Source organism: Phoenix dactylifera, chromosome 2, assembly GCF_009389715.1.
Source record: "Phoenix dactylifera cultivar Barhee BC4 chromosome 2, palm_55x_up_171113_PBpolish2nd_filt_p, whole genome shotgun sequence".
Taxonomy (NCBI): domain Eukaryota; kingdom Viridiplantae; phylum Streptophyta; class Magnoliopsida; order Arecales; family Arecaceae; genus Phoenix; species Phoenix dactylifera.
In genome coordinates this window covers 9,676,884-9,702,897 of record NC_052393.1, presented here as the reverse complement: position 1 = coordinate 9,702,897, position 26,014 = coordinate 9,676,884, and the positions used below count along the sequence as shown (strand labels likewise).

The 26,014-nt window shown below is 38.5% G+C and overlaps 2 protein-coding genes across 9 annotated transcripts in view; one reads left to right on the top strand and one right to left on the bottom strand.

Annotated features, from left to right (window-relative positions):
• The first annotated feature begins 1,847 nt into the window (after window positions 1-1,847).
• Window positions 1,848-22,390, top strand: LOC103716556. Of its 5 annotated transcripts, none has more exons than XM_008804595.4 (16): window positions 1,848-2,160; window positions 2,390-2,473; window positions 4,917-4,990; window positions 6,457-6,490; window positions 7,297-7,355; window positions 8,116-8,230; window positions 8,338-8,375; window positions 11,106-11,203; window positions 11,379-11,434; window positions 13,355-13,622; window positions 13,844-13,959; window positions 14,849-14,905; window positions 15,757-15,822; window positions 16,458-16,532; window positions 18,478-18,601; window positions 19,067-19,498. In XM_008804595.4, the coding sequence occupies exons 1-15, from the start codon at window positions 1,957-1,959 to the stop codon at window positions 18,568-18,570; spliced, it is 1,437 nt and encodes a 478-aa protein (XP_008802817.1). In that variant the 5' UTR covers window positions 1,848-1,956; the 3' UTR covers window positions 18,571-18,601; window positions 19,067-19,498. The 5 variants fall into 5 exon arrangements, with proteins under 5 accessions (XP_008802817.1, XP_008802820.1, XP_008802818.1 ...); XM_008804598.4 differs by having other exon boundaries at window positions 1,891-2,160; window positions 8,172-8,230; window positions 8,342-8,375; XM_008804596.4 differs by having other exon boundaries at window positions 1,891-2,160; window positions 18,505-18,601.
• The window catches only part of LOC103716554 (CCR4-NOT transcription complex subunit 1-like), a 31,683-nt gene continuing 27,963 nt past the window's right edge, over window positions 22,295-26,014 (bottom strand). For all 4 annotated transcript variants that reach the window (XM_008804591.3, XM_008804592.4, XM_008804593.4 and 1 more), the window contains 2 exons: window positions 22,932-23,033; window positions 22,295-22,823 (listed from right to left, as the gene is read on the bottom strand). In XM_008804591.3, coding sequence (XP_008802813.2) covers window positions 22,674-22,823; window positions 22,932-23,033 — 252 coding nt within the window. In that variant the 3' untranslated portion in view covers window positions 22,295-22,673. The remainder of the gene's footprint in view (window positions 22,824-22,931; window positions 23,034-26,014) is intronic.

Here is a 26,014-nt window from a genome sequence, read left to right as displayed (position 1 = left end):
TCGAAGGAAGATGAAGAAGAGGACCGCGGGATCTGAGACGGCAAATTCCGTCTCGCCTGCAGTCCCCTGAAACCCCTTGCCGGGCTGCGGGCCCGCTTCATAGGGCTTGGGCCCTGTCCACAATCCCTCCCAGAGTCGTTCTTCTGGCCCATTCTAGCCTGGCCCGTACTCACTTTGGGTAGGATCACGGATGGCCCAGGACCCGGCCCGCTCGCCTCAACTCGCCCAGTTGCCACTCGGCCTGCAGTAGATGCCGAGTTCAACCCGGACCCCGAGTCAAGAGGAGTTGACTCAGTGATCAGCTCCCCACCCACCGCTTCCTTCTCCGGCGACCTCCTCCTCGCCACTTTAGAGGGTTTTTGCCACCCCTCCGTGTCCGTGGGCGACGCAGCAGAGGGTATCGCCGCTGAAGGGGAGCTCGGCCCCGACCCGGAGGCCGCCCGGACCGGCGAGAGAGCCCCTTCCGAGACTGCGGTCTGCTTCCCCTTCGGCTTGCTCCCCTTCGGCTGCCACATCTTGGAGGTGGACAGCCACGGGCCAAAGGGCAACCGGCTTCCCAGGCGGTCCCCCTCCTTCAACTCCGCCCCCGGCTCCTGAGGAGGAGGGCCACCCTGCACACCAGCCCCCACCGGGGATGTGGACGGGAACGGGCAAGCGCCCTCACCGTGCCCGATCCTGGCACACCTGAAACAGAACCCGGGCAGGTTCTCGTACCGGAATGCCTGCCAGAGGGAATCAGAGCCTACCTGGATGAAGGTCCCCGGCCGGAGCGGCTCGCACACGTCCACCTCGATCTTGACGCGGGCAAATCCCAGCTTCCGGCCTTGATCGGTGAATTTATCCAGCGCCAGAGGCCGACCCGCCTTCTCCGCAATGTACCAGATGAGCTCCTTAGTCCAGTACTCCGTCGGCAAGCTCGGGAGTCGAAGCCACACAACCGCCCGCCTCAACTGCTCGGCCCCCGGAACGAAGTTAGGCCGCCAACGCTCCATCGCTAGGAGCTGCCCTGCCACTAGCCAGGGACCTGCCTCCATTGCTGCCTCCCGGTCTTTCTCGCACCTGAAGCGGAAGACGAAGGACTCCTCTGCCATCGTGAAGCCCTCGACATCGTAGTCGAGCTTCCCGGCCACTCGCAGTTCCCGGCAGATCCACTCCACCGGCACTCTGCGCCCTAGGCTTCGCATGATAACAGCAGAGTCGCGCCAGGCCGCCCTAGCCAGCTCCATCTTCTCCGGCGGGATCTCCACTGAATCGGAGCTTCAGGGACTCCAACTCTGCGGCAGAGATTTGGTGATTGGACCATAACGGCGCCTTCGGGAGACTCTTCGCCACATACGGAAGGCCCTTCGCCACATCCGCCCATGACCGGCTCTTCTCGCCCGGACGTTGCTTGTCCCCCATGGCCGCCTCTGCATCCTTGGGACCCGGAGTCCCCTGCGTCGCCATCCCCCCTGTAGGCCGGGTGCCACACCAGAGGGAAGGAGCTTGGTGCTCCCCACCAGCGAGGATGACCCCCCCCCTCCCCCTCACAGTCACTCACCAGATGTTTGAGAAAATACCCCACCCACCGCACGAATTTTAACACACCCAGGCACACATCCCGAGTCACTCCTTCTCTCTCCTCTCCTCTCTCTCCTCTCTCTCCTCTTCTCTCTCCTCTCAACCAGTTCACAACATTCCCTACCGGCTTTCACGGTGGTACATTTGTAAACAATGCGTAACTACCGTTACATGTAAGCCAGAAAACAACGCATAAATTCCACAAATTATTAACTATCTAATGTACAAATATCCGACTAAGTCGGGGAGTTAAATGTAAAATATCTTTGTGGCGTACGTTACAGAAACAATCCGTAAAATTCCAGAAACCATCGACTCGCCGTGCAGTTGGCGCTGGGCACCGTCGAACCCCCGAGAGAAACCGAAAGCGTCCTGGAAGAGGAGAGAAGTTGAGCGATGAAAGAGGCATCATCAGAGGGAGAGAGCTGCGAAGCGATCCGCAGCAGCATGCTGGGCCGCAGCCTCAGCGAGATGACGGGGAAGGTGCCGTCCGCCTTCTCCCATGCTCCTCCCCCGCGAGAATCCTCGTCCGAAGATAAGAAGGAAGCCGCCCCCTCGCTGCCCGCCCGAAACGCCTCCTCCAAATACGATTTCGTCAAGGTTAAACCCTTGCTCCGATCCTCCACCGCACCCAAAAGAGCAATCTTTTGGTGCTCTTTCTTGGATTCGTGATCTTGATGTGGGGTTTGTCGCTATTTGCTCGTCAATCCTTTCTTTCTGTTTGGAATCGCGGCGATTTGGGTATACATCGTTCTGTTGAGTTCTTGATATGGGTTTTATTTGGTTTTCTCATCAACTCTTGCAATTTGCTTGGAATTTTGGCGATTAGGTGAAAGTATGGCTTGGGGACAATGCAGATCATTACTATGTTCTGTCCAGATTCCTTCTCAGCAGGATGTTAACTGTAACGAAGGTTATTGCTCTTTTATCAGTTGATTCTTCCTTATTTTTATGTAAACTTATGCTTGCTTGTTCTGTGGAAATATTTATCTTGTTGGTAACCTAACTCTATAGTTATTGGATTGACCCTCGCTCTTTGTTTAGATTCTTTAGGAAAAAAAAAAGATTTTCTTTTAATTTTTCTTCGTATAGTATTTTGATTCTTCTATGAGTTGATTATCCTTGTACGTAAACTTTTAAGAGAATTTTGTGTGGTCTAAATTGGTTGCTTCACTAGCAGGTATTTTAAGACTGCGGGAAGCTTAAGTCCATGTATTTGAATGTCCTTTAACATGCGGTATCAACCTGATTGAGTTTGGAAGTATCTACTGGGATCAACTAGATGTTTGTCTGTTGTGTTGCAAACTGGATCTGGTGCCGGCATGTATCTTTTGGTTGATGTGTTTTTGATGTTTCATGTGAACTTCTTGTTTCTATTTAATTATTGGATATTAGGCACTATATCATCCATCAAATGTTGCTAACATTGTTGAGAAATATATTCTCACCAGATTCCATTCTGCTAAGTCCATTAAGTTCAAGTTTTCAACATATTTATTGGTGTGATCTTCCACCTTTTTATTGTTTATATGACCTGGCCTTGACATAGTTTAGTTATGTTCTATATTCTGAGGGAGTAATCCCTTCATCTACTTTTCTCTAACTTAATGCTTCCATGCTTTTTACAAGAAGAGAATATGTATGTTAGAATTATTAAAAAGGAAAAGACAGATACCAAAACCTATTCTAACTTATTTGAGTTGTTGAGTGATCCTATATTCAAGGGACACTGCACTTTTGAAATGAAATATCCAAACTCGTCTTGTGTAAACTTGAATTTGGAGGGTTTGAAAGGAACTGAGCATTTTCTAATGGTGAACAGTCTTGAGAGAGGTTCTATTGTCTTTGGGTGGTTTGCATATGTCCTAGATGGCTCTGACTTGTATTATTCCTTGCAAAAATGGTACATTATTGGATAAGCCAAGCTATTCAATGCTGTATGATGTAGGTGGATACACGATACACCCCCAATAGCAAACATGTATTCCTGCAGTATATCACATGTTATTCATGTCATATGGTGTATGACTTCGATATGTATCTTAATCGTTCATTCTGACCAACAATATGACATAGTGTTATTTGTATTTGCTTTCACTATTTCCTTTCAAAATTATTATGCAATATGCAAAAATAGCTCAAGTGTCGTGCAAACAAATTTTTGGGTTGGATAGATGAGTAGTAGATTAGGCTACATGATTTCTGGTTGTAGTTGAAGATGGAGCTTATAAGATACCAAAGGAAATGTTAAATTAAAGAATACCTACATCATACATGTTCGTGCTCGTGTGTGCATGTGGACGATGTGTGTCCGTGTTGTGTATGCTTGTGTACATGCAAGTCTTGGATTCATCACATTGTTACCAGGCCTTGTGTGCTTGCATGCATGTGATACCACCATCTACAAGGAAAATAAGCCATACTTGAACCCAGCAGAGGCAAAGGGAAAGTATCACTTCTATTAATATCCATCATAAAAGTGTGATTACATCCTGTCGTGGTAGTGATGGGGATCCAACATCTTCATCTTTGCCCTTCGTAGCATTACAAATCAGTGGCATGTTCCAGGGAAAGACCCATAATTTGACAAGATAGCACGAATAACATTGCCTTTTGGAGTGCAAGTCAGCTTACCAAGTAAAACTAACATGTTCTTGGTCCACGGACAATAAATTTTTGATAGATGATTGAGGTGGATTTTGAGGCTTGAACTTTTGTGTCCTTTAGCTAATTGGAGTCATTTTGAACCCATGATATGATAGCTTTGGTTATGTCACAATTCTAATCTACTTGTTGTATAACTGCTTTGGAATAGCTTGCGTGTAGGGTCACCTCAATATAGAGCATGAAGGAATTTAAGTCACTGCAGTCCTTTTTGAAGGCAAAAGAAGTCAGTTTTTCTCATTCTCCTTTTGTAGAGCATGGGACTGTTTTTCCTAGCATGTACAAGAATTATGCATGTTAATAGTGCAGTATTCCTATTTGGGGGTTAAGAAAAAATGGGGAGAATGCCTGGTGCTTTGAACTTTGACCTATTCACTATGGCCATGACGCTTGTTCTCTGATGTTATATTAATATTTGATATGCATAGTTAATATTTGATATGCATAGTTATGTATTCTGCAATTTAAAGATGTCCATTATGTCCGTACATTGCTTGCTACATGAAGACTTTTTGTTATCTGAAAAGGCTTCTTCATGAGGATGCACTTCACTGAGACCTCATGGTACAAAATCATTACCTTCTTGCTTTTCTTGAAATCTCTCTTTCTGAAGCTCATGATAATGAGCTAGCTATATCATTATAACCTGATAACAGAATTTAGTAATTTATTTCTGGACTTCTTTTTTCCAGATTCCTAATCATGTTGCTATCAAGATTGCGCTTGAACTCAAAAAGCTGCTTGTAGACAATAGCCTTCTTGATGTGTACGTTATGCACAACCATCTCTTTTATCACTAATCAATGAACTTTGATAACTGAACTGCGCTGCATCAATTTTCTCCCTTGAAGATTTTGGGAAAATGTTCTCAGTTGCTTCATTGATATTTAGCAAAGGAAGCATCACATGCCTATACTTTTTAGAGATCTCATGTATTTTCAGGTCTCAGAATGTAGAATTTGACAAAAAAGGTTGTATGTTATAATTCTTTATTTACATTGGTAAGATGTATGTGCATTTGGGTGTTTAAGCATGAGGATGTGCTTGAACATCTTGTTCTCTTGCTGTTGAGTACTTCATCCTAGAAATATGTGAACCTACCATGCCAAATCTTGAACAATATACATGCAAGAAGTATTTTTGTTCTTTATATATGTCAATATGCATATATTGTAGTTGACTTTTATTTTCTATTCCAGACTTTTGCTATAGAATTTTGTAATTTTAAAAGCTCATGTTTAATCTTTAATTGTCATATCAGACAAAGAATTCATAAAACCATCCAATATCATGTGTATCCTCTTAAGTTTGCTTGTTGGTGGTTAAGTTTAACAGGAACTAGATACCTTGTATGACAAAACAAATACTAACAATATATAGCACTATTAAGGTAAATAAATTATAGAAGAGCATGGTTCTATGAATTCTGATAAAAAAGAATCGAATACATTAATAAATATAATAGGATCTGAACCATTAGGCAACTTAACAGGCATGATACAAAACCATGGGGCGTGCGAGTGAAAATAAAAAAAAAAGGCTTGACTTTGATGCTCCATATTAATATAGAACAGGTATAACTCAATTAAGCCTTAATCCCAAACTAGTTGGGATCGGATATCGAGATGAAACAAGTACAGAAGCAAATTTCCAAATAAGAGCAAAGCCTCTCAAATTTGTAATGTTAAGCTTCATGTATTAGGTTTCTTATAGTTCTCACACTACACTAATGCATATGTGCATACACACACACAGAGAGGTTCACTAGATATTAGCATTCTATATAATGGTAAATCAGAGCGATACTAATGTTATCATTGTTAATGGTTATAGATACTCAATTTCAAAATTTAGGATTCTAGAGGGATTTTTGTTGGTGGTGATCTTGTTATGTATGAGAGGGTCAACTTTTATTTCATGCTTGACATGGTTTCTTAAGTCAATTAAAAGACTCAAAACAACGTTAGCATTTGTATATTACAGATAGTCATAGCATATGTTGGACATGACCGGACATGAAGACTGCTGCACAGAGATAGATGATGATAGCTTGCCAGGAACAGAGTCAATGTACTTTGTTACTGGATTCCTTGTGAAGATTATTAATCATGTTCTTGGAGTGGCACTTGAATCTGTAAATTTGCTTATTGACTGCATCCTTCTTGCAAGTATTAATTAATTTTTGTTTCGGTATTTATTGATATTTCTTTCTTATTTAAACTATTTTTGCAGTTCACAATCTGATTTGGAAGCTAATTTATTCAAGGTATTTCCTCTCAACAACTAATCTCTGTTTGGCTTTCGATGTTTCAGCAAACGAAGGAACTTGGCTCATTGCATCATAAAACATTTTTGACTTCTAAATTTCTCACATTTTAGATTGTCACTGTTGCATGGCACGGACCATAACAATCAGTACCATGAACCAACAGTTTCTTAGAAATAGCATTTGATCTGTGTATTATCTAAATTATCTTTCCCCGGACCCATTTATTTCTTAACAGTGCAGAGCAGTTCATATTCTTGTTTTCTGATATATGTTTATTCTTCAATAATGACTTTCATGAGCCTTATACCTTAGCTTATTTTAGAGGGAGTTTAGCACAAATTGGTGCTATGTTGTCTTAGAAGGTTTTTCTTTTATCTATTCATAAGCGTCATGTTACTTTCAGAAAGATGTAGTTAAAGATCCATGTCTTATCATGATACTGTCTGAAGGTGAATTATATGGTTCACTTCTATCTGGAACACATCTGATCCAAATATTTTAAATTGTTGCATGGAAATCAGTTGAAATTCTTTTAATTTGCTAGAAAATGAATTCAGATCCTTACAGATATATTGTCACATTGCTCTGTGAGAAACACTACAGTGGAAGTAAAAATTGTGGGCACAACCGGATAATATCAATTTCAAGCTAAAGAAGATGCTGTATCAAGAGAATGATCCTTGACCACAGCTAACCATTTCTTTTGTGCTGCATTTAAGTGGATTTTTTTCTTTTTTAAAATGTATATCTAAGTTATGGAACTATTTAAATAATTTTAGCTTTCAATTGAGTTCCCTTTGCAGCTTATGGAGCGACGGGGTTATGGAGAGGAGTACATAAACCGCTATAAGATGATGACTAGGTAAGTAAAATATTTGATCAGTAGATGCAGTGCATTCAAAATTTTCTGGAGATCAGGGAAATATAATATCCCGGAGCATGCAAACTCTTGTAGAAACTGTACTGGCTAGATGCTTAATATCATGAACATCGGTTATAACTAAATTAGTTAGTTCTCTTTGTAACTTATATAATACTTCTGTATTTTTTTAATTTGTTTTTGTACAAACATGTTCATATGCACCAAAAGTTCACTTAAAATTAATTTGCTATTTCATCCTTGGTACCTGAAGATGCTTCCCTATATACTTAATTTTAAAGATCACCATGTGTGTTGGATGAGCATACTTTTGACAACAGGCTGATGTGTAGGCCATCCGGTATTGGCTGCCAAGGATGAATTCAATATGGGCAATATGGAATCTCTTATTACTTAAGTATATATATTATCCTTTAGCTGCTAGCATTGTTCTGTGTATTTTGTCTAGTCTAATTGCTTTGTGCATGACTAAATAGATCCATTTGAATATTTAAACACAATAACTAGCTTATATGTTTCATGACTGCATCATAAGTTATTTGAACAAGTGTCATTTTAAGAATGCATGTAATATATATCAATCTTCACTGTATTATGATTACCTATCTGTAGAATTTTTTCCCCATTAAAATGTTATCCTTGTTGAGATGCAAATTTATAGTTTGATCGATATATTTAGATACAAAGAACCCCTACAGTGACCTGTGTTTCCTTTGTTTTTCTTTTGGTTATTGTCTTTTAGATTTCATCACCAAAGAGTACCATTGGTTATTCTCGTTTGCGGAACTGCTTGTGTAGGAAAATCTACAATTGCCACACAACTAGCACAACGACTAAACTTACCAAATGTTTTGCAGGTATGTCACTTTTTTTCATGAATTTAACTGGATTTTGAAGTCTTGATAACATTTTTGAGAACAAGTAGAATAGTGCTAGTAAAGCAACTTATTTCTTTATCACACAGACAGATATGGTGTATGAATTATTGCGCACATCGACGGAGTAAGTGATCTCACAATTTCTTTTGCCAGGTTCATTCCATGTGAGATTTTCTTATAAAATTTATTCATGCTCCTTCCGTTATCTAATCTCTGACTAATGGACAAATGGGTGTGAATGCTTCTTGTTTTCCCTTTTCCAACTGCAAATATCAACTTCTTGCAACTCTATATCAGAAATAACTCGGCATGGTAGGTATTGGATTGATTATATTAAATTCAGTAATTCACTAGTAAGGAAAATAGCCCAATTTATGCGCTTAATAGTCTATACCTTAAATTATAGTATAGATACACTGTAATTTGAGTGTACAAACTTTAAAATTTTTAGATATCTTGCAAGGCACATATGAGGTCAAACCACTTAATCCCACTATTGCTGAATGACAACATAATATCAGTTACAATGGCTGGTAACATCTGAGAATTGAGGACCCATGCAGGCGAATGTTTGGTCCCAAAATGCGGAGGTATTGAGTACTTAAGATAGGCCAAGGAAGCTGATTAATAACCTTCCAGCTGACAGGTCCTTTTTGCCCAGCCCACAACCCATGTGCTTGGTGCTATAGCAGTATGGACTCTTTCGTTTTGGAGACTGACCACGAGCTAGTCGTGGTATTTGTGATTGAACCCTTTCCTTTGCGAGGATGACAAGGCTAATGAGTGTGTGAGGACCTGTGTAGGCATGAGTTTATTCCCACATTTGGTGTTCATTGGAAAGGTCTGGGGTACTTGGGCCGAGGACCCCAATCAATAACCTTCTAAGCTAGCCCTTCCTGGGCGAGGTCCTGGATCGTTGCTACACGGCCTTTGCTACCTATGTTATTTATTGACATCTATGATGCCTATATGAACAACTATCTTTTATGCATTTTGACTTATACAATGCTGATAACAGCTATTATGTGAGACTGTTGCCATTTCAAGATTTATCTATTGTTTGCTTTTCACAAAATGATACAATAAGGACAATTTTTTGATACTGATTTAATTTACAAGCCATTATACTGATGTTATGACATTTATAACTGAATACTAAAACTTAATTTCTTAAGTTTTGGCCTTATCAGTCCATTAGCCCTTAAGGGTTTTAGCCTTCAGATCATCATGAAAATTGGAGATAATGGAATTATTGAAATCGTGCTTCCCTCTCATCCAGGCTATACATATATACACACACATATACTTATTTTTTATCTATATACATACATACATGTAGTAATGAGTTCATGTATAGTGCACAATGGGTATATGAAGGACTTTGTACCCAAAGCAAAAATCAATGTTGGTGGTTGAAAAATGGGATATTTAAACCATTGGATAGGGTCTAGGCAACTTAAAATGCCAATGCAAGAAAATTATATGTTTGGAGACCCCTATGCATCAAAACGCCACAAGATCAACACACCATTTAGTGCCATTCAAAGTATATATTTGGGAGGAGTTGATGCATAGGCAAGAGGTTTTATAAACATGATTTTTCATACGTAGGCATTCCAGATCCTGTAGATTGCAATAATGGTTTAAATTTTTATTTTGCAATTCAGGTCATAGAAACCTGTAGTGGTTGCAAAGGCCTCTGTTTACATCGTGCATATATTATAAAGTCCACAAAAACATACACACACACACACACACACACACACACACACAGTCCACAGATTAGAATATACAAAGACAAACTTTAGCAAAAGTAAAGAGTGCATAGCAAGAAACTTGAGTGATTACATGGAATAGGACCCAAGGGTCGTTATCTTCAAGATTATGTAGTGTGAACTATAGTGCACCAAGAAAAACCACAACATAGTAAATGTGACAATTTGTGGATCAAATCCCATGTAATAGCTTCTAATCGTTATCCAGTGGCTGGGAAGATCAATTCACACAATCTTGAAAATGTTAAACGGAACAAGAACTGCTTTCTTCTCCATATCTCAGAGTAATAACCTTGTCAACAAGAAACTCTTCATATCTCAGCATCGGAAAGTTCCAAATATTTCTGAGTTTCCTTTTGAAAATGACAGTGTCCTGAAAAAGTTCTGGAAGCTTATAGTGAATCATTATTTTATGGAGTTATTCTTGAGTGACCATTCTTTACTGGCTATTAATTGGTAAAAACTTTGGTATAAACCAAACTTTAAGACACTTAAGGAAAATCACAAATGATTCTTCTGTAAGCTGGTATATATCAGGTAAACTCGCTAGTATTTGAGCACTGCTTTAAGGATGATGCTAAAAGCTTGAAATTAGGTAACAAGTTTTCTTCTTTATACTCATATTTACAGATCATCTATTCATCATATAATAATTATTTTTCTTCTTCTTTTTAGTTTTCTTCTCCATGATTAGACTCCTGGATCATCTGTTGATCATACAAAGACCGAAAATTATGCTTATTTGTTAAGGATATTACCTTAAGATACATGCAAAACAACAAGAAATTAAAGAATTTTTAAAAAAAATTAAGCAAAGCTTATACCTTGTACACTTGCATGTGGTGCTTTATCTCCAAAAAATACAGCTTAATGATATTGTTACTTGTCTCAGGACCTCTTTACTGGAAGTTATAGGTCTGTAATACTCTCTATTTTGGTGCATCTGTGAGCTTTAGCCAAGCGGTTATAAACTGGACGACTCTAGAATCATAGAAATGCTCCAATGGAATTACATACTATTTTGCTTTTAAATTATAAGGACCAGATAAAGTTATGGTGCCTTCTAACTTTTTGTGCAGTGCCCCATTAACATCCACACCAGTCTGGTCTCGAGATTTTAATTCTTCTGAAGAACTTATTACAGAATTTTGCAGGGAATGCAGGATTGTTCGTAAAGGTAGTTCAGTGATTTTTGTCTATATCTATCGATATTTTACTAGGTTGATGTTATAATTTGTGAATGCCTACATATGTAGAAAGTGGTTCATGTTTGAATAACCCATATAGCTGTTCAGTTTATAAATTTTGGCTCCCTCAACCATGATTAAAAGCTTTTTCTTTGTATGCTTTAGGATTGGCTGGTGATTTAAAGAAGGCAATGAAAGATGGCAAACCTATCATAATTGAGGTGTGGTAGTCTAACTTCTATTGTTAATTTTTAAATTTTTTGCTTCCCTGCACTCATGTTTTCTTATGCAGGAATATAAAGGTTAGGTGCAATGTGTAAAATTTGTGGTTGCACATATGAACTACAATATTTAAGAGTAAAGGGCACCAATGGGCTTCCTCCAGTCCTATTTTAAAATAAAGGGGAAAAAGAGCAAAAAAAACACTATGTAAGAGTAGCCATTTCAGCCACAGGATGACATTCATCAGTCTTGGATGTGCTAGATATCGGCTGTACTCTTCTATGTCACCAGATTATTTTCATGTTCCTTGCAATTTTATGTAGACTTCTATATGCATATGATAAATCTATTTAATCATATGAAAGAGTCTTCACCTTAAGCTACTTGCAAATTAAGAAGCATGTCCCATAAGGGTTTCTAGTTGCCATTTTATATCAACTACAAACATTTCATATGTTTGTGTTTGTTACTACATGTACAAATTTTTAGTACAAAATCATCTGTAAGTAACATATATGAATTTCTTTTTCGCTGTGACATTGTCAACATGCTCATGCAGTTGATTTTCAAAGTTATGTTTTTGATAATCCAGGATTCCCTTTTTACATCAAATAATGTTGGAGTTAACTATTGTTACATGCTGCTGAACAGGCTAATATATGAATCTTTTTCTTTTGAAGAAGCTTTATCACTAAAATAAACTAGTTTTCCCTTATTTTTTAATGCCATATCAATATCTTGGAATGTATTTGATTAACCAACTGAACATCAAATAAAATTATATGATGGACGTGTGTCATCAAAACCAAGAGATAATATCTTATCAGTCAGCCAATAAATCCTCCATTTTCAGCTGCAAACTTTGAGGTGTACTTTTAATAGTCAGAACTTCTATGTTAATGGATGTTAGTCATGCATCACTACTAGGAATTATTGACTAGTTAGACTTCGTAATCATAAATGGGAAATCTCACGAGTAGTTGATTTTATATGGTTTGGAGGTACAACATTATGCTTCTGATTACTAACCAAGGAAATGATAGTGAGTTGTAAGTATACTTCGACATTAATTTAATTTCCTTTTTTAGATCCACCTCATTCCATGAAGAATAATTATAAGGAAAATTTATTGCCTAAATATACAAAAATCAGTTTGATAATGTCCAAAACTGCGATATTATGGTGGTTTAGGAATTCGAAAAGTAGAGTGCAAGAATCAATACCATATGTAATGCGAACTCTTTGGAGGATATTGAGCTGACTCTACGGTGTTGCTATTGTATAGCTAAAAGCCCACCATATACCCAAACTTCTTCATAATCTTTTAGAATCTAAAATAAGAGATTGCATCCATTGAACAAGTGTCCTCGTTAGTTCATTAGGGACAAAACCCAATATCTCAAACAATAAGGATTATCTAAATTTACAGGTTTGCTATCAAATTTCTTTCTAAAATCGATCTCCAAGTTCGAGACCATCTCAACAGATCAGTGTAGATTCTCTTCAAATTTACAATATAGCCTTCATTTTCAACACTTAAGATGACCGTTTCTATATATTATCCCATATCATTCTCACTCCACCAATTATGTAGTTAGAGGTGCATTAACCAAAGTTGGGTGCATCTGTCATTGGGGGATGACCAAAACCTATAATCCCAATCTTTTCGTCACTGGGTGGATTCACAGGTATCCACAAATATTCTTCCTCCTGAGCCAGTCACAAACAATGAACTTACTAAGTTCTATCAACCCAATCAACAGTCTTTATCTAATCAAGTTGGCATTGGTTGGTAATTCAATCGAAGTTTTTAAGTTCTTGTGCAGTATTTATCAGTCATGAATTATTATTTTAGATCTTCTTTGGCTAATTCATTGTCATTACATTGACTGTGTTTTCCACCTGTATTCTTGTGGCAGGGTATACATTTGGATCCAAGTATGTATTTAATGGACGAGGAGAACAGAGAGTCAGTAGACACACACAAAAAGAACGCAGAGTGTGGGGCTTCGAATGATATCACAACAAATATAGAACATAATTTAGGAAATGCTTCTGGCATTGAGAAACGCCATTCCACAAATGTGGACCACTCTGGAAATAAGAAGTGTTGTCCTGAGATGGAAGAAGCTGGGGAGGGGACATCTGCTTCTGAAACTGGGGGGACATCTTCTTCTAAATCTCAAGGTTGTCTTATGAAATTTGTGTTGATGGTGGATTTCAGTCATTATCTATCTCAAATATGGAACAAGGCAGAAGATTTTTTTTTTTTAATGAGATGCTTTTGTACAAAAGTTAATTTGAACTTTGTTTTTGCTAAACGTTTTCCCTATATCTTGCAGAACAGAAAGACTGATATCTAAATTTTTTTTTGCTATCTTCTGAAGTATTACTTTGCGACTTTCCAGGTGAACCTAATAAAGAATTAGACTTAGAAAGCAGTAACTCCATGAAGAAAGAAAGATCTGCTGCTGAACCAATAATCATACCTATAGTTTTGAAGATGGTGGAGTTTGATCACAAGGTTTGGCTTTTTTCTGGTTTGTGATTGAACATATATTATGGTAGTGCTTATATTTTTATGGCTGTAGCTATTGCTTGTCGGATAGTCAGTTACACTATGGACCATCATCATGCCATCTATTAGGATCATGTTTGAGTCTTTTTAATCATAAAGTGCTTTTTAACCATTTACACTTTATGAAACTTAATCCTCTATCAAGGTAACAACTTCAAGTCTGCTCCCACAAGTAGCATCCAGTTCTTCATTTTGTTTCCTGGTCTCCTTCTCCTTTTGTTCTTGCCAACTGAAATTTGACCTGCCTTTATCAATTCTCCATCACTTTATCCTCTGCTATTGCAGTTCTTGTGCTTAAGGTGCTCATTTAGTCCTTACATTTACTAGTTACTCTGAATTCACCTCTGCAATCTTATCTTGCTGTGCTCATGTAGAATGTTTGATTCCCTACTACATCTTTTCCCATCCGCTTCACCTTGTTTTTGTTTTTGCCTTTCAAGGTGTGTTGCCATTGGTTTGTAGATCAATCTATGATGTTTGTTTGTGTAATTCAACAAAAACTTATGGGCATTTTTGCGAATTTGGGATTAGGTAGTTGACTGTTTAGATGTATTTGGTTTGACATATTATGATGGCAAAATCAGTTTTTTAGGCCCCAAGCTGTTAAAAGTTCATGCTAACATTTTATATTTAGTGAGCAGCTATTAACTATATTGGGCTCAATGTGATTGTGGATAGCATAGGGCTTTCAACTTTTAAATACTTATGTTTTAGTTCCAACGGTAGTGTGATTTCATACTTGTAAGTATTTGATAAATATTTGTAGATATTCTCTTTATTCTCTATATCTGGGTAAACATATTTTGGCTCCTATGTATCCTTTTTTTTTCTGCAGGCATTACTGGAGGAATGGATCGCCACTAGAGCATTTGGGGGTAAAAGTCTCGTGCAGGTATGTACATTATGTGTTGCTGTTATGGGTAAATTTAATATGCAGTCATCTTTAGCAATGCATTTGTCCACCAATTTTGATCCATTCCAGTTTCTTGCTCCATGATGAACCATTTATGTGGCAAATTTAAAATAAATCCATATAAGGAATTATTTATTCCAAGAACACGTCAATGGGTGTTTGTGAACAAATGGAAAGATAGATAATTTTATTTGGCCATGTCAAACTATCCTTCGTCATTATAATTAGTTCTTATGGTATAAGCTGTCTAAAGAACAAGTGATGGGTGCTGTGGGATTTTATCGTTTGTACTTAAACATCATATGGTTGAGGTCGGGCATCAATTGTAACATCAAGCAACCATGATGTGGAAGAAGGAAGGTTTCTATTGTTTCGTAGTAATAGATTATGTGGTGATGTTATTTTGGTCCTTTACTATGTATATTAAAGATGCTGATGAACTTAGGGTCGAATTAGTCAGTTAACTATATATATTCTTTTGGTCGGTGAACTGAGTAGATATTCCACAAGGATTCCTGGTTTATTTTCTTCTCTACTTTAACCTGTGATTTCAACACATACCTTAGCAATTACACACTTTAAGCTCTGCATGAGTTGCAGCCTGACCTGTGGAGTATGTCCTCTGAATTATATGGTTCAACTGGTTCAGGGGAACATATTGTAGTAGCTAGAATGGATAGTTGATTATACTTTTCTATGTCAAGGCTTACTTTCTTATTTGATTATTTATTATATTGTACTTCATGATATGTAACTTGAACCGAAAAGCAAAAAAGGAAATTAGCTATATTTAAAATTTAACAGAGGTACTTTTTTTCCTTGTTTTGCAGGATCAAAGTAAGCTTATAAGCAATCTTAAAACTATTCAGGATTATCTTTGCTCTTTTGAGTCACAGGTACACTTATTTCTTCCATCCAATGTTATATGCTCAGAAGTGTGCTGTCATATGCAATTACACATATATTTTGATTATTCCAATTTTATATATTGTGTATGGTGTTTGAGATGTAGTGCTTGGATCTTGAAGCGCATATCTACTGATTTATGTTATTGTAAGTTCTGGTAGAAAATGTTGTTAAGGTTCTTAGAGAATGCTCTATGATGTCTTACAATTTGTAGACAAACTGCTTTGAAAAGTACATTTTAATGGTTCATTCTATAATATAATTCTATTATCTGCACAAAGTTTCTGGTGTTGCTGAGTTGTACAAGATTTGCCTTGGCCATATCTGGATCTTTCCCTGAGAACGACCATCTCACTGTAGCTTTCTGAATCTAAATGGACCCTTGAAAATATATTCTACAGCAACAGATATAGGTCCAATTTAGCAATTGGGAAACGTTATGTTCTGTTGGAAATGTTTTGTTCATTACTTGGTGCTCTATTTGATATTGCACATTCTATACAGTACTAAATGTTATTTTGATCTTGTGCTTGAACATATTCCAAGAGAAAATTTTAAAAATCAAATGCATTGGAAAGCAGAGGATTCTTTCTTTTTTTTAATTTGCCTTTGATTTTTGAAGCAGGGATTGACAGTGGCTCATATTTCTGCAACGACATTTCCTCAGACACTGGATTGGCTCCACAACTTTCTTCTTCAGGTATTGTAGTATATTGAAACACTATCAGTCAAAAATTGTTCAACTGTTCAAGCATATATAAGTGCTTGCGTATGCTATATGTTCTTATGAAAAAGAGCAATAAATTTGTTCTAGTTGACATAATGAAGTCCCTCAAATCGACTAGAAGCTTGACCAAGATGTACTAAATATATCACTTCACGGAGCCTCAAGATCTGGACATGTTGCAGGACAGAAAAAGCCATGTGACCCTTTATTAACATTCTATAGGGACATAATACCTTCTTTAGGAGCTATTAGAATCAACGTGTATTACCTTAATATTATTTGTTTGATTTGCTGAAATAGACCCTCTACCATGTGGAACCAATAGGGACATAATACCTTCTTTAGGAGTCATTAAAATCAACGTGTATTACCTTAATATTATTTGTTTGATTTGCTGAAATAGACCCTCTACCATGTGGAACCAACCTCCCATAATCTCGGGAAACCACCTACTTTAGGCGATTGTAATAATATTAAAAGTTAAAGTGGCTCGTTGAGTTATTTCCCTGTCTGCAGTCAATTCAGTAGCTTGATACCCCAGTTTTACTGAAAATATTACAGATAAATATTGTCAAATTTTTGGTCACCGCAATATATTCTTTTTGTTTGGGTTTACTTGACCAAAATAGAGCTAAAGAAGAAAATATGTATCAAGTGGAAAGATTAGTTTGAGTCGATGAAGAAGGGACACCAACACATGATACAGAAACAACACAATACAATATGCTGACATGGCAAACCTCAGAAAAAGTAGGATATGATACGACTGGGCTACAACAATGAATGTATATATTTATATATATATTTATATATTTATACATGTGTATGAACATATACAAGTAGATATGCTCATGTATATGTTGTAAAAAAGCATCCGTAAAGCATAATGGGCTATCGAAATAATGTAGAAGATACTTTACAAGATAATAACAACTTTTACAAGTTCATCATGTAGTAATCATTCAAATATTGATCGTAAACCTTACAATCGTATTTAAGAATCTAACATCATCGACTACAAGATTAATCATTCACTATTAAAAGGTTAATATCAGAAAAAGAAAGAACATGTCTTGCCCCTCATTCTTTGAGGTAGCAGGGAAATACCTCAAGTGTATCCAAGAAGTTTTTGGAGTATTTTTTTAATTTTGAAAAATATGATATCAATATCCAATAAATATTCAACATGAACACCTTATGTGATTTGAAGTCGTGCTTCCTAGATCTGAGTTAAGGATTTAGATATATTTTTTGTGGTAACTGGGGTTCACGTTAATTCCTTTCATCAATTATGTACTGACTGTTTTTGAAATAGTAGTGTGCAGATTTTTATAATCAATGAAACTCCTTGATAATTTCACATCAAAGTTGTTTTATGCAATGGGAACCAATGAAGAATAAGCTAATGATATTTTATTGATGTTTTTTTCTCTCAAATCAGTAGTTGACTATTTATCAGAGATCACATACTTATTTTCTTAATAATTCTTGCAATGTATTTGTTATGTGCGTTCATTGTCTATGTCAGAAATCACAGCCCATTAATTATTTATTTTCTTTGAATCAAGTAATATGTTGGTTTTAAATGTATTTCCATGCTATAGGTGCTGGTTTATTGTAGTTGTACTAGTTGTGCTAATCTGGAGGACTCATTTAGTAGGGACATGATGCTTGTGTTCATGTCCAACTATTTTTGATTTGCCTGATGGTGTTCTGACATCGATATTTTTGCTGGTAGTCAAGCATGATATTTGTTACTTTATGCTTAATATATGACTGCACCTAGCTTATGCTTGAATGTACCATGTACATTTTCGTACAGAGAAGGGTAAAAAAAAATCACTTTTGACTTGAAGTAGTTAGGCCATCTCTGTACTGTTCTTATTGTGGCTGCTAGCACTGCATGACATTTTTACAGGAACTTACGTGGATTTTCCAACTTCAGTGCATTGAAAAGGGTGTTTCAGCTGCATCCTGCAGAAGTGGCAAGCCACCGGCAGAGAAGAACTAGGCTAACAATGCTGTTGATCGGGTCACAGCAGGTACAAGAATAGTAATTGCCACTAAATATTCCCTAACATCTAAGAAAAAAAAAGTTGGTTGGCAGAGATATTGATTGCCATTATTACCTCAAGTTAATCTTTAAACATCCATAAAACGAGTAATGTCTTATGCCTGCACATTTGCTCGGATGCTAATTTGTTTATTCTTTTTTCTCCATTTCTTTCAACTGCATATTATTGCAATTTTGTTAGTCCAAATGAGAAATTGATTTATCTGGCATTGAAAGCAATTTTCTATGAACTATCAGAAAAATAGGTGTTTCAGTTTTTCACAAAGGCTACCTGCTCCACAAAGATGACTTTTGGCATATCCTCTAAAGTTTGCAAGTTTACTGGCGAAAGTATTTTAAAAGAGCATCATTGCATAATTTTATTTGCAAGCAATCAATAATATGAAAATATTTAGTCTCTCGATGACAATTGCTGAATTTCCACTTTTTCTAGATCAACGAAGGTTGCAGGGCTTTGTAGACTTCATGTTTGCCACATTCTTATGCTACAACGAATCTGGGATCCCATCATGAGGTGCGACAGGTGTACATATTGGCAGAAATTTGACCTGTTTTCTTTTGTGTCAGTCAATGTTGGTCCATTCTCCAAGTGCTTTATAGGGGGAAGGAGCACAAGAGTTGGTTGTTTCATATTCAGTCTGCCTAGATGACATGTGATACTTGTCGTGTCCTCTTTGTTTGATGTATATTTCTGGTGGTGTACCAGATTTGATAGTAAAAATGTATCTCTCCTGAAATTTTTTATTATAGTGATGGAATTCCAGTGTTTATTACCCAGATAAGGTCTGCAAGCTGCACAGCATCAATCCTGGTAAATTAGACGTTTCTATCTTAATGTATTATTAGCTAAATTCAGAGATTTTCACATTGGTATTAGCACCAATTATGCTGCTGATTGGATCTATAGAGGCAAACTGGTTATTTGAATTTGGCAGATGAGCAGTAAAAATACATGGCTGATGTCTAAACACTCCCTCCCCAGACCCAGAAAATCGGGATTGCATTTTCCTTCAGCCGTGTAGATGATATTGCGTTGGATATATTAGCTAAATTCAAGGAGGACCTGTTTGAACGCAGATGGAAGATTTTGTAGTCTTGCCATTTTGCAACACATCAATCCAATCCATATCTGTAAATGGCTTTAAGAACCAATTAAATTTCTATTGAAATTCTCAAACTCTGATCAACAAAATGTCATTCATGTTCTGCGAGAGCTCTGTATCGTCGTCATTTGCGTAAATAGATGGACGAGAGCTTGAGGAGGTCCAAGGCTTACAAACGTACGAGATTCCCTATGCCAATCACGAACATTAGAATAAATACCACACACCTGGAACATCTACGAAGCAACAACTATAGTTCTTTACACCAGACTGGTAATGTGTGCGTGTTTCTCAGAGATAACAGATTGTTAATTGTATTAAACAAATAAATTTGGGTTTTTCGGCCTTTCCAGGAAGGCTGATGTAAGCTGTTCACCCTCAATATTTACATGTTAGGTCCAAAGTGTAGCCGCGGTAAACCGTTTACCGTCTGGATTGAGATCTTCCTCAGTCTATATATAAACCCTCAAGACCAGCCCCCAGTCTCTCTCTCTCTCTCTCTCATCCCTCTTTCTCTCCCTCTGAGAAACAAGAAGAAGAAGAAAGAAGTCATCTGTACGTCCGTCATCCAAGAAAAAGAAAGGACGAAGAAGATGCGGTCGTCGCGGCGGAGGCAATGCATGGACTACATCTCTCCATGCAGCAGCAGCAACAAGAAGAGGCTGGACCTCCTACTTCACCATCCTCTCCACTGGTCCAACACCAACACCACCGCCCACTCCGACGACGAGGAGTCGCTGCCCTCGGCCTCTGCAGCCAAGAGCTCGGACCAGATGCTGATGATGATGGCTATGATGATGGGGAGGGAGCGAGGGTCGTCCTTCGGGAGCTGCGGCGGGGGTCTCAGCAGCCTGGGCTCTCTCATGGACCACTGCCCGCCGACTCCCTCCCCGGTCTGCAGCCCGGTGAGCTCCCTCTCCTGCACCCCTCCCTCCGAGCTCTGCTGCTTCTCCTCCCAGGTCTCCGCCACCGCCGACGACCCCTCCTCCTTTGCCACCCCTAACCAGGTCTCATTTCTTTCTTTCCCTCTTCCTTTCCAAGAACCTTTCTTTGTTCTTGTTTTCTTGACGTGCGCTCTCTCTCTCGCGCGCGCGTTTTTTTTTTTTTACTTTTTGGATGTTTATTAGAGCTCTTGCATCATATCTAATGATGGCAAGAAGTCGGCATCACTCGAGGAAGTGGTAGGAGGAGAAGAAAGAGAAGAGGGAACGAAGGTGGAGCGCAGAAAGGCCTCTTCCAAGACACCCGACCACCCTTCTCCCAAGAAAATGGCGATAAGAGGTGAGTGGGTTTGCGTTCATCGTTTCTTGCTTTCTTTTGCCTACTTTTGCTTCTCTCATGTATTTTATTACCTGAATCATGTTTTTCTTCTCTCTCCCCTTTCGTGGCGGTAGGGGGTGAAGGTTCTTCCATACAAGCCCCCGCCCCAAAGCCCAATCACAAGCTCAAGTCTATAAGAACGGTGCGGCGCCGCTTCCCTCGCGAGCGCAACGATTCTTTGGAGACGAGCAAATGCAGCGACGACGGAAGATTGCCCACCGTCAGCGAAGAGCAGGAGGACAGAGGGCACAGCAAGAACCGGAACCACCTTACCATGTCTTCTCGCTTGTCGTCTGGTGGTAAGACGATCAATTCCTCCAAAATATTGTGTTTGTTACTCTTTAAGATTTTTATCTGATTTGGGTCCCAGAATGTGAGACTCTGTGATGGAATTCGGGTGCAGACGATGGGTATTATACCGGTAGCAGCGGCAGCGGAAGCGGCGACAACAACTCGGACATGGAGAGCATGATCGAGGAGCGTCTCGCGTCGATGACCCAGGCATGGGAGAGGCCTTACCACGGCCTCGCAGCCCAAACCCGAAGAAACGGTATGGAGGACAAGCTAATGGCATGGAAGGAAGCCAGAACTATGAAGCTCATGAACAAGTATATGCTCTCCTTTCTTTGTTTTATTTTTTTCCGTAGTTCTATGTGACGTTTTCCGGTTCCGGGGCTTTAATTAGGTCCAAATCCACAGGCTTAGGAAGGAGGCGGAGGCCATAGACGAATGGGAGAAGAAGCAGATCACTAGGGCCAAGATGGACATGAAGGAATTTGAGGCAATAACTTGTACCTGCTAACGGTCTATTTTCCTTTTTTTTTTCTTCTAAGAGATGATAAATATAGAGTTCACGGGAACTCGCTTGGTTTATGACAATGAGCAGATTAAGCTGGACAAGAGGCGATCAAGAGCAATGGAGAAGATGCAGAGGAAAATAAGGACGACGCAGAAGAAGGCGGAGAAGAAGAAGCTGAAGGAGCAGGCAGCTGCGGCCAAGAAAATAGCCACCGTCAACAAAGCATTCGACAAAATCTCCAGCACCGGAAAACTCCCCTGGATGCTGGTTTTCGTCTAACCATGACTTTCAGCGCACCACACAAAATGGATCCACAGTTCACCGTCCTGCACCATTTTCTCTAAAATGAAACATTAATCAGCCGTACATCAACAAATTCAGATATTATTGTATGCCTAAATTGGGAAAAAGGTCTCGTGCTGCTCAAACGAATCAGAACTTGTTCGAGAGCATCTGGAAAGCTTTTGACATAATATTAACTCATTTTTCGTCTACAATGAATCATTTAAAATTTATATAATAAAAAAAAACGATTCTTTTTTCAACCCAGTCGTTACACATTATGCACCTCTCTAAGTTCAATTACTTCAATGCAGTGCCAGTTCAGATTTGATTTATAAAAACACCACCACAATCCCACAACCTCAAGACAGGCTGCACAAATTGATGACTCTAAAATGGCACCAGCACCAGAAGGGATTCATTTAATTCATCTACTGTACAAATAATCATCACCAAAGCTACGCTGTCTGAAGAACGTATAGACATTTTCATTTCATGAAATCGTGTAAACGTGGTTTAACCTTGTCTCTGGTCATTCAGTGGTTGCCATCGGGAATGCCACTGGAGACTATACCATCGTCCACAGCTTTCGGCCCACCACAAGATCTTGAAACTGATTCAAAAAGCTTTTCAATCTCTGGCGCGCAACGCGTGAACGACCGGTTCCAGAAGTTGTACCGAGGATTCTGCATATATATGCAAAGGAGAAATCAGGAGGCAGAACATGGCACTTTAAAAAAAAGATATGCCAAAGCAGCAGACGATGTCATCTGGCCACAAATTTCAGAAGGTACCTTGATTAGCTCAATGAAAGTGATAAGCAGACCCCATGGATGAGGGCGGTTAACTATCAAGCGCTCTAACAGCACCCGTGTTATCTGCTCCTGGATGATGTCCTGCAATCATACAAGAAATGAATGTGTTTCCCTAGACTTGGAACTTAAATTGACTCGAAGCAATGAGGATTCTTTGCAACCATGGGAAAAGTAACAATAAGAAGCTAACATCTTGCAATATGCCATTAAGGCTGTCTGGCATGAAGAAGCAAAGCACAGAACTTAATATACATGCCCAGCATAACGTTTTGCACCTAAATCTTGCTCATATCGGATTACATCCTTATTAGTACAAGGATCTTCATGTAACAGAATAATTGTCAAATTGGATGGAAGTAACAACAAGCCACTAGCACACAAGCACCAAACAAACACTTGATGGCTATTTTAGACAAATTGAATGCATAGTGTCATATGGATAACCTTTGCCATCAGCACAAGAGCTGTTATTGGTGTCAATCTTCTTTAAGCAAACTGGAGCTACAGTAAGTGATCTTCCTAATGAAATGGATTTCAATGACTGTTAGTTTGATCCATGGAACATGATTCCTGTCTAACTGAATAGCACCTCACCTGTTGTATGACAAGATGGCAATATCTCATCTTAAATAACCGACCAGAACCCTAAACCGCTGGCTTTTCTTGCAGCCATAATTGGCCTCCATGGTCAATAAAGCTCTAGTATATTACACTGCTAGCCTCCAACTATTCAGCCATCCAGTAAATATATCTTACTACATCATGCTAAATATCAGCATCAGAACATTCAGCAAACTTTTGGCAGAGTCTCATATGCACCTCTCCAACACCTCGTCATACCACTTGCCAATGACAACACTTAGAATTTCCAATGGCTAACATCTATCCACTGTCTGACCTGGATCGCATGACCACATTCATCATTCGTGGTTGAGCTAGTAAGCATGTATGCAAATGCAGTTAAAGTACTCAAGCTCCTTGGTATTAGTAGGTAATCTGACTACTGGAAGATGAAAGTGAATCTAAGGGTTATTACTCGGTGGCTTTGATTTACACATCTCAAATCATGATAAACATCGTTGTTTGTAAAAAGTATAAATAAACACAAATTACCCTAGACTCCTATGTTTTCATGTCAAAGAATTTCTTTGTTGCCCCAAAATCTCAACCTTTCGATTCTTTGCTAAGTCAGACAAACACCTTTTTAAGCTCAGGTTGCCTGATGCAGTTAACATGTTACTAGAGTTACAGATGAAATCCTCTTCAAGTTTGTTAAGATAAGGAGACCACTTATACAGAAATATATTCCCATTTTTACCTACCTAAATGCACCAAACCATTAAGTGACATAAACCTATAAACATATTTTCCTTGCATACAAGTCAGTAGACTTCTGAAAGGATCATAAAAATATACCAATGAAAATGCTGCCCTCAAGATCACCGCGTAAAAATGCCAGCTCTAAATCACGCTGCTCCAACTTCAATTCGTTCAAAGCCAAAGACTCATAGATCCTATGTATCAAGGTGTGTTTGTGTGTCACCACAGTACACAATTTTGGTTTGTTTACTCCAGCTGGTGCAACCACTGAAACACCATGCCTGTGTCAGCCCATTAGTGCCTCTTCACACTGACATATTTGGAAGAGGTTTCATGTCATCCACAGCAGCCTTCTTGTAATGTTGTTCATAACCACCACATTGATAATCCTCCATATTCTGAGTCAAGGTGTATGTTACAATGCCCTTATCCTTAAATCCAGTAGGTAGCAAAATTCCTGTTGGGTCTTGTTAACGAAGTTCTTTTATCAACAGAATTCTAGATTCTGTCTTCAAATTAGGTTTCTGAAAGACAAGTTCTTCACTTTCTTCTTACCACCGGAATGTGCCCTCAGCAACACTTCACTGATGATAAGAAAAATAACTACAACTAATCATGCATCATGCATCATGCATCATCTATAAATACACTACCAGTTCACAACATCCATAATTGTAATTAATAACCAAAAGTATCTCTGGTTGTTTGACAAACTTGTATTTCTTTACCTCGTATACATAACTAGGAAGATGCCATTACTCCTCCCAAAGGTAATCTATTTAAATTTAAATAGACCCAAGCAAGATAACCTTAAATTTTAGAATGGTCAACATGCTAAAGGAATCATACCTCTACCCAGGGCCACAACTGTCGAGGTCTGGGTCTAGTTAATAGCTAATCCAGACATAATTTGACCAACCAAAAAAGTTCAAACGACCCACACCTGTATCCTTCCCAGTCATTAACTTTTAAGTTAAACACATGGGTGTAATATGGGTTGGATCAAGTTGAGGTGATTCTACTAATGTTTAAATCGAGTTTGGTTGGAAGGTGTATAGCTCAAATGTGGGTTAGTTTCAAGTTGGAAGCCCAAAATGCAGAATAAGCTCAGGTTGGTTGATAAGCCTTATTATTTTTGTCAAAAAAATAGTTAGTGCAGGCTCTTTATGCCCTCAACCCAAAACCTGATCTGAACTGAAACCGGGTTTACATTTTCCATTCCAACTCAAAACAATTAAGATGCAAGTTAGACCAACCTCACCCAAATAAGAAGTTAGATTGGTTGCAGGTTGACCTATCCCAAATCCTTCCAACTTCCTAATGTCCAATGCTACAAATGTTGATCCACTGCCAGGTATGCAGCATGTAAGGCCTACCCATTCTTGATCCAAAGATGACCCACAAATGATCTGGTCCATTTTGAACCAAAATCATTTCTCAGGCATGGTCTGAAAATATTGACCTGTTTCAGAATGGATTGGACAAGGATTCTTGAGTGCCAAAACCAACCCAGAACTAATAAAATAATTTTGCCCCCACAATCATACTTGAATTTAAAAGACATACGTTCATAAAAAAATATGTAGGTAATCGCCAATTTTTTTTGATAACAGACATACTGTTCATAAAAACTTTATGTAGGTAAATGACAATTTGTTTAATGACAACTTATATGTGATTGGTCACTGATGTTATGTCAACTGGGTTCTTATTTTTGCCTACAAGTTATTATTGTTGTTCCA

What these genes read in the sequence shown, in the direction of transcription:
- LOC103716556 (XM_039120566.1), top strand. Translation starts at nt 20,126, where the DNA reads ATGTTAGGTCCAAAGTGTAGCCGCGGTAAACCGTTTACCGTCTGGATT. An exon ending in CCTTTGCCACCCCTAACCAG is followed by an intron (nt 20,744 to 20,863) that starts GTCTCATTTCTT and finishes GATGTTTATTAG; the next exon opens with AGCTCTTGCATCATATCTAA. An exon ending in TGGACATGAAGGAATTTGAG is followed by an intron (nt 21,838 to 21,942) that starts GCAATAACTTGT and finishes GACAATGAGCAG; the next exon opens with ATTAAGCTGGACAAGAGGCG.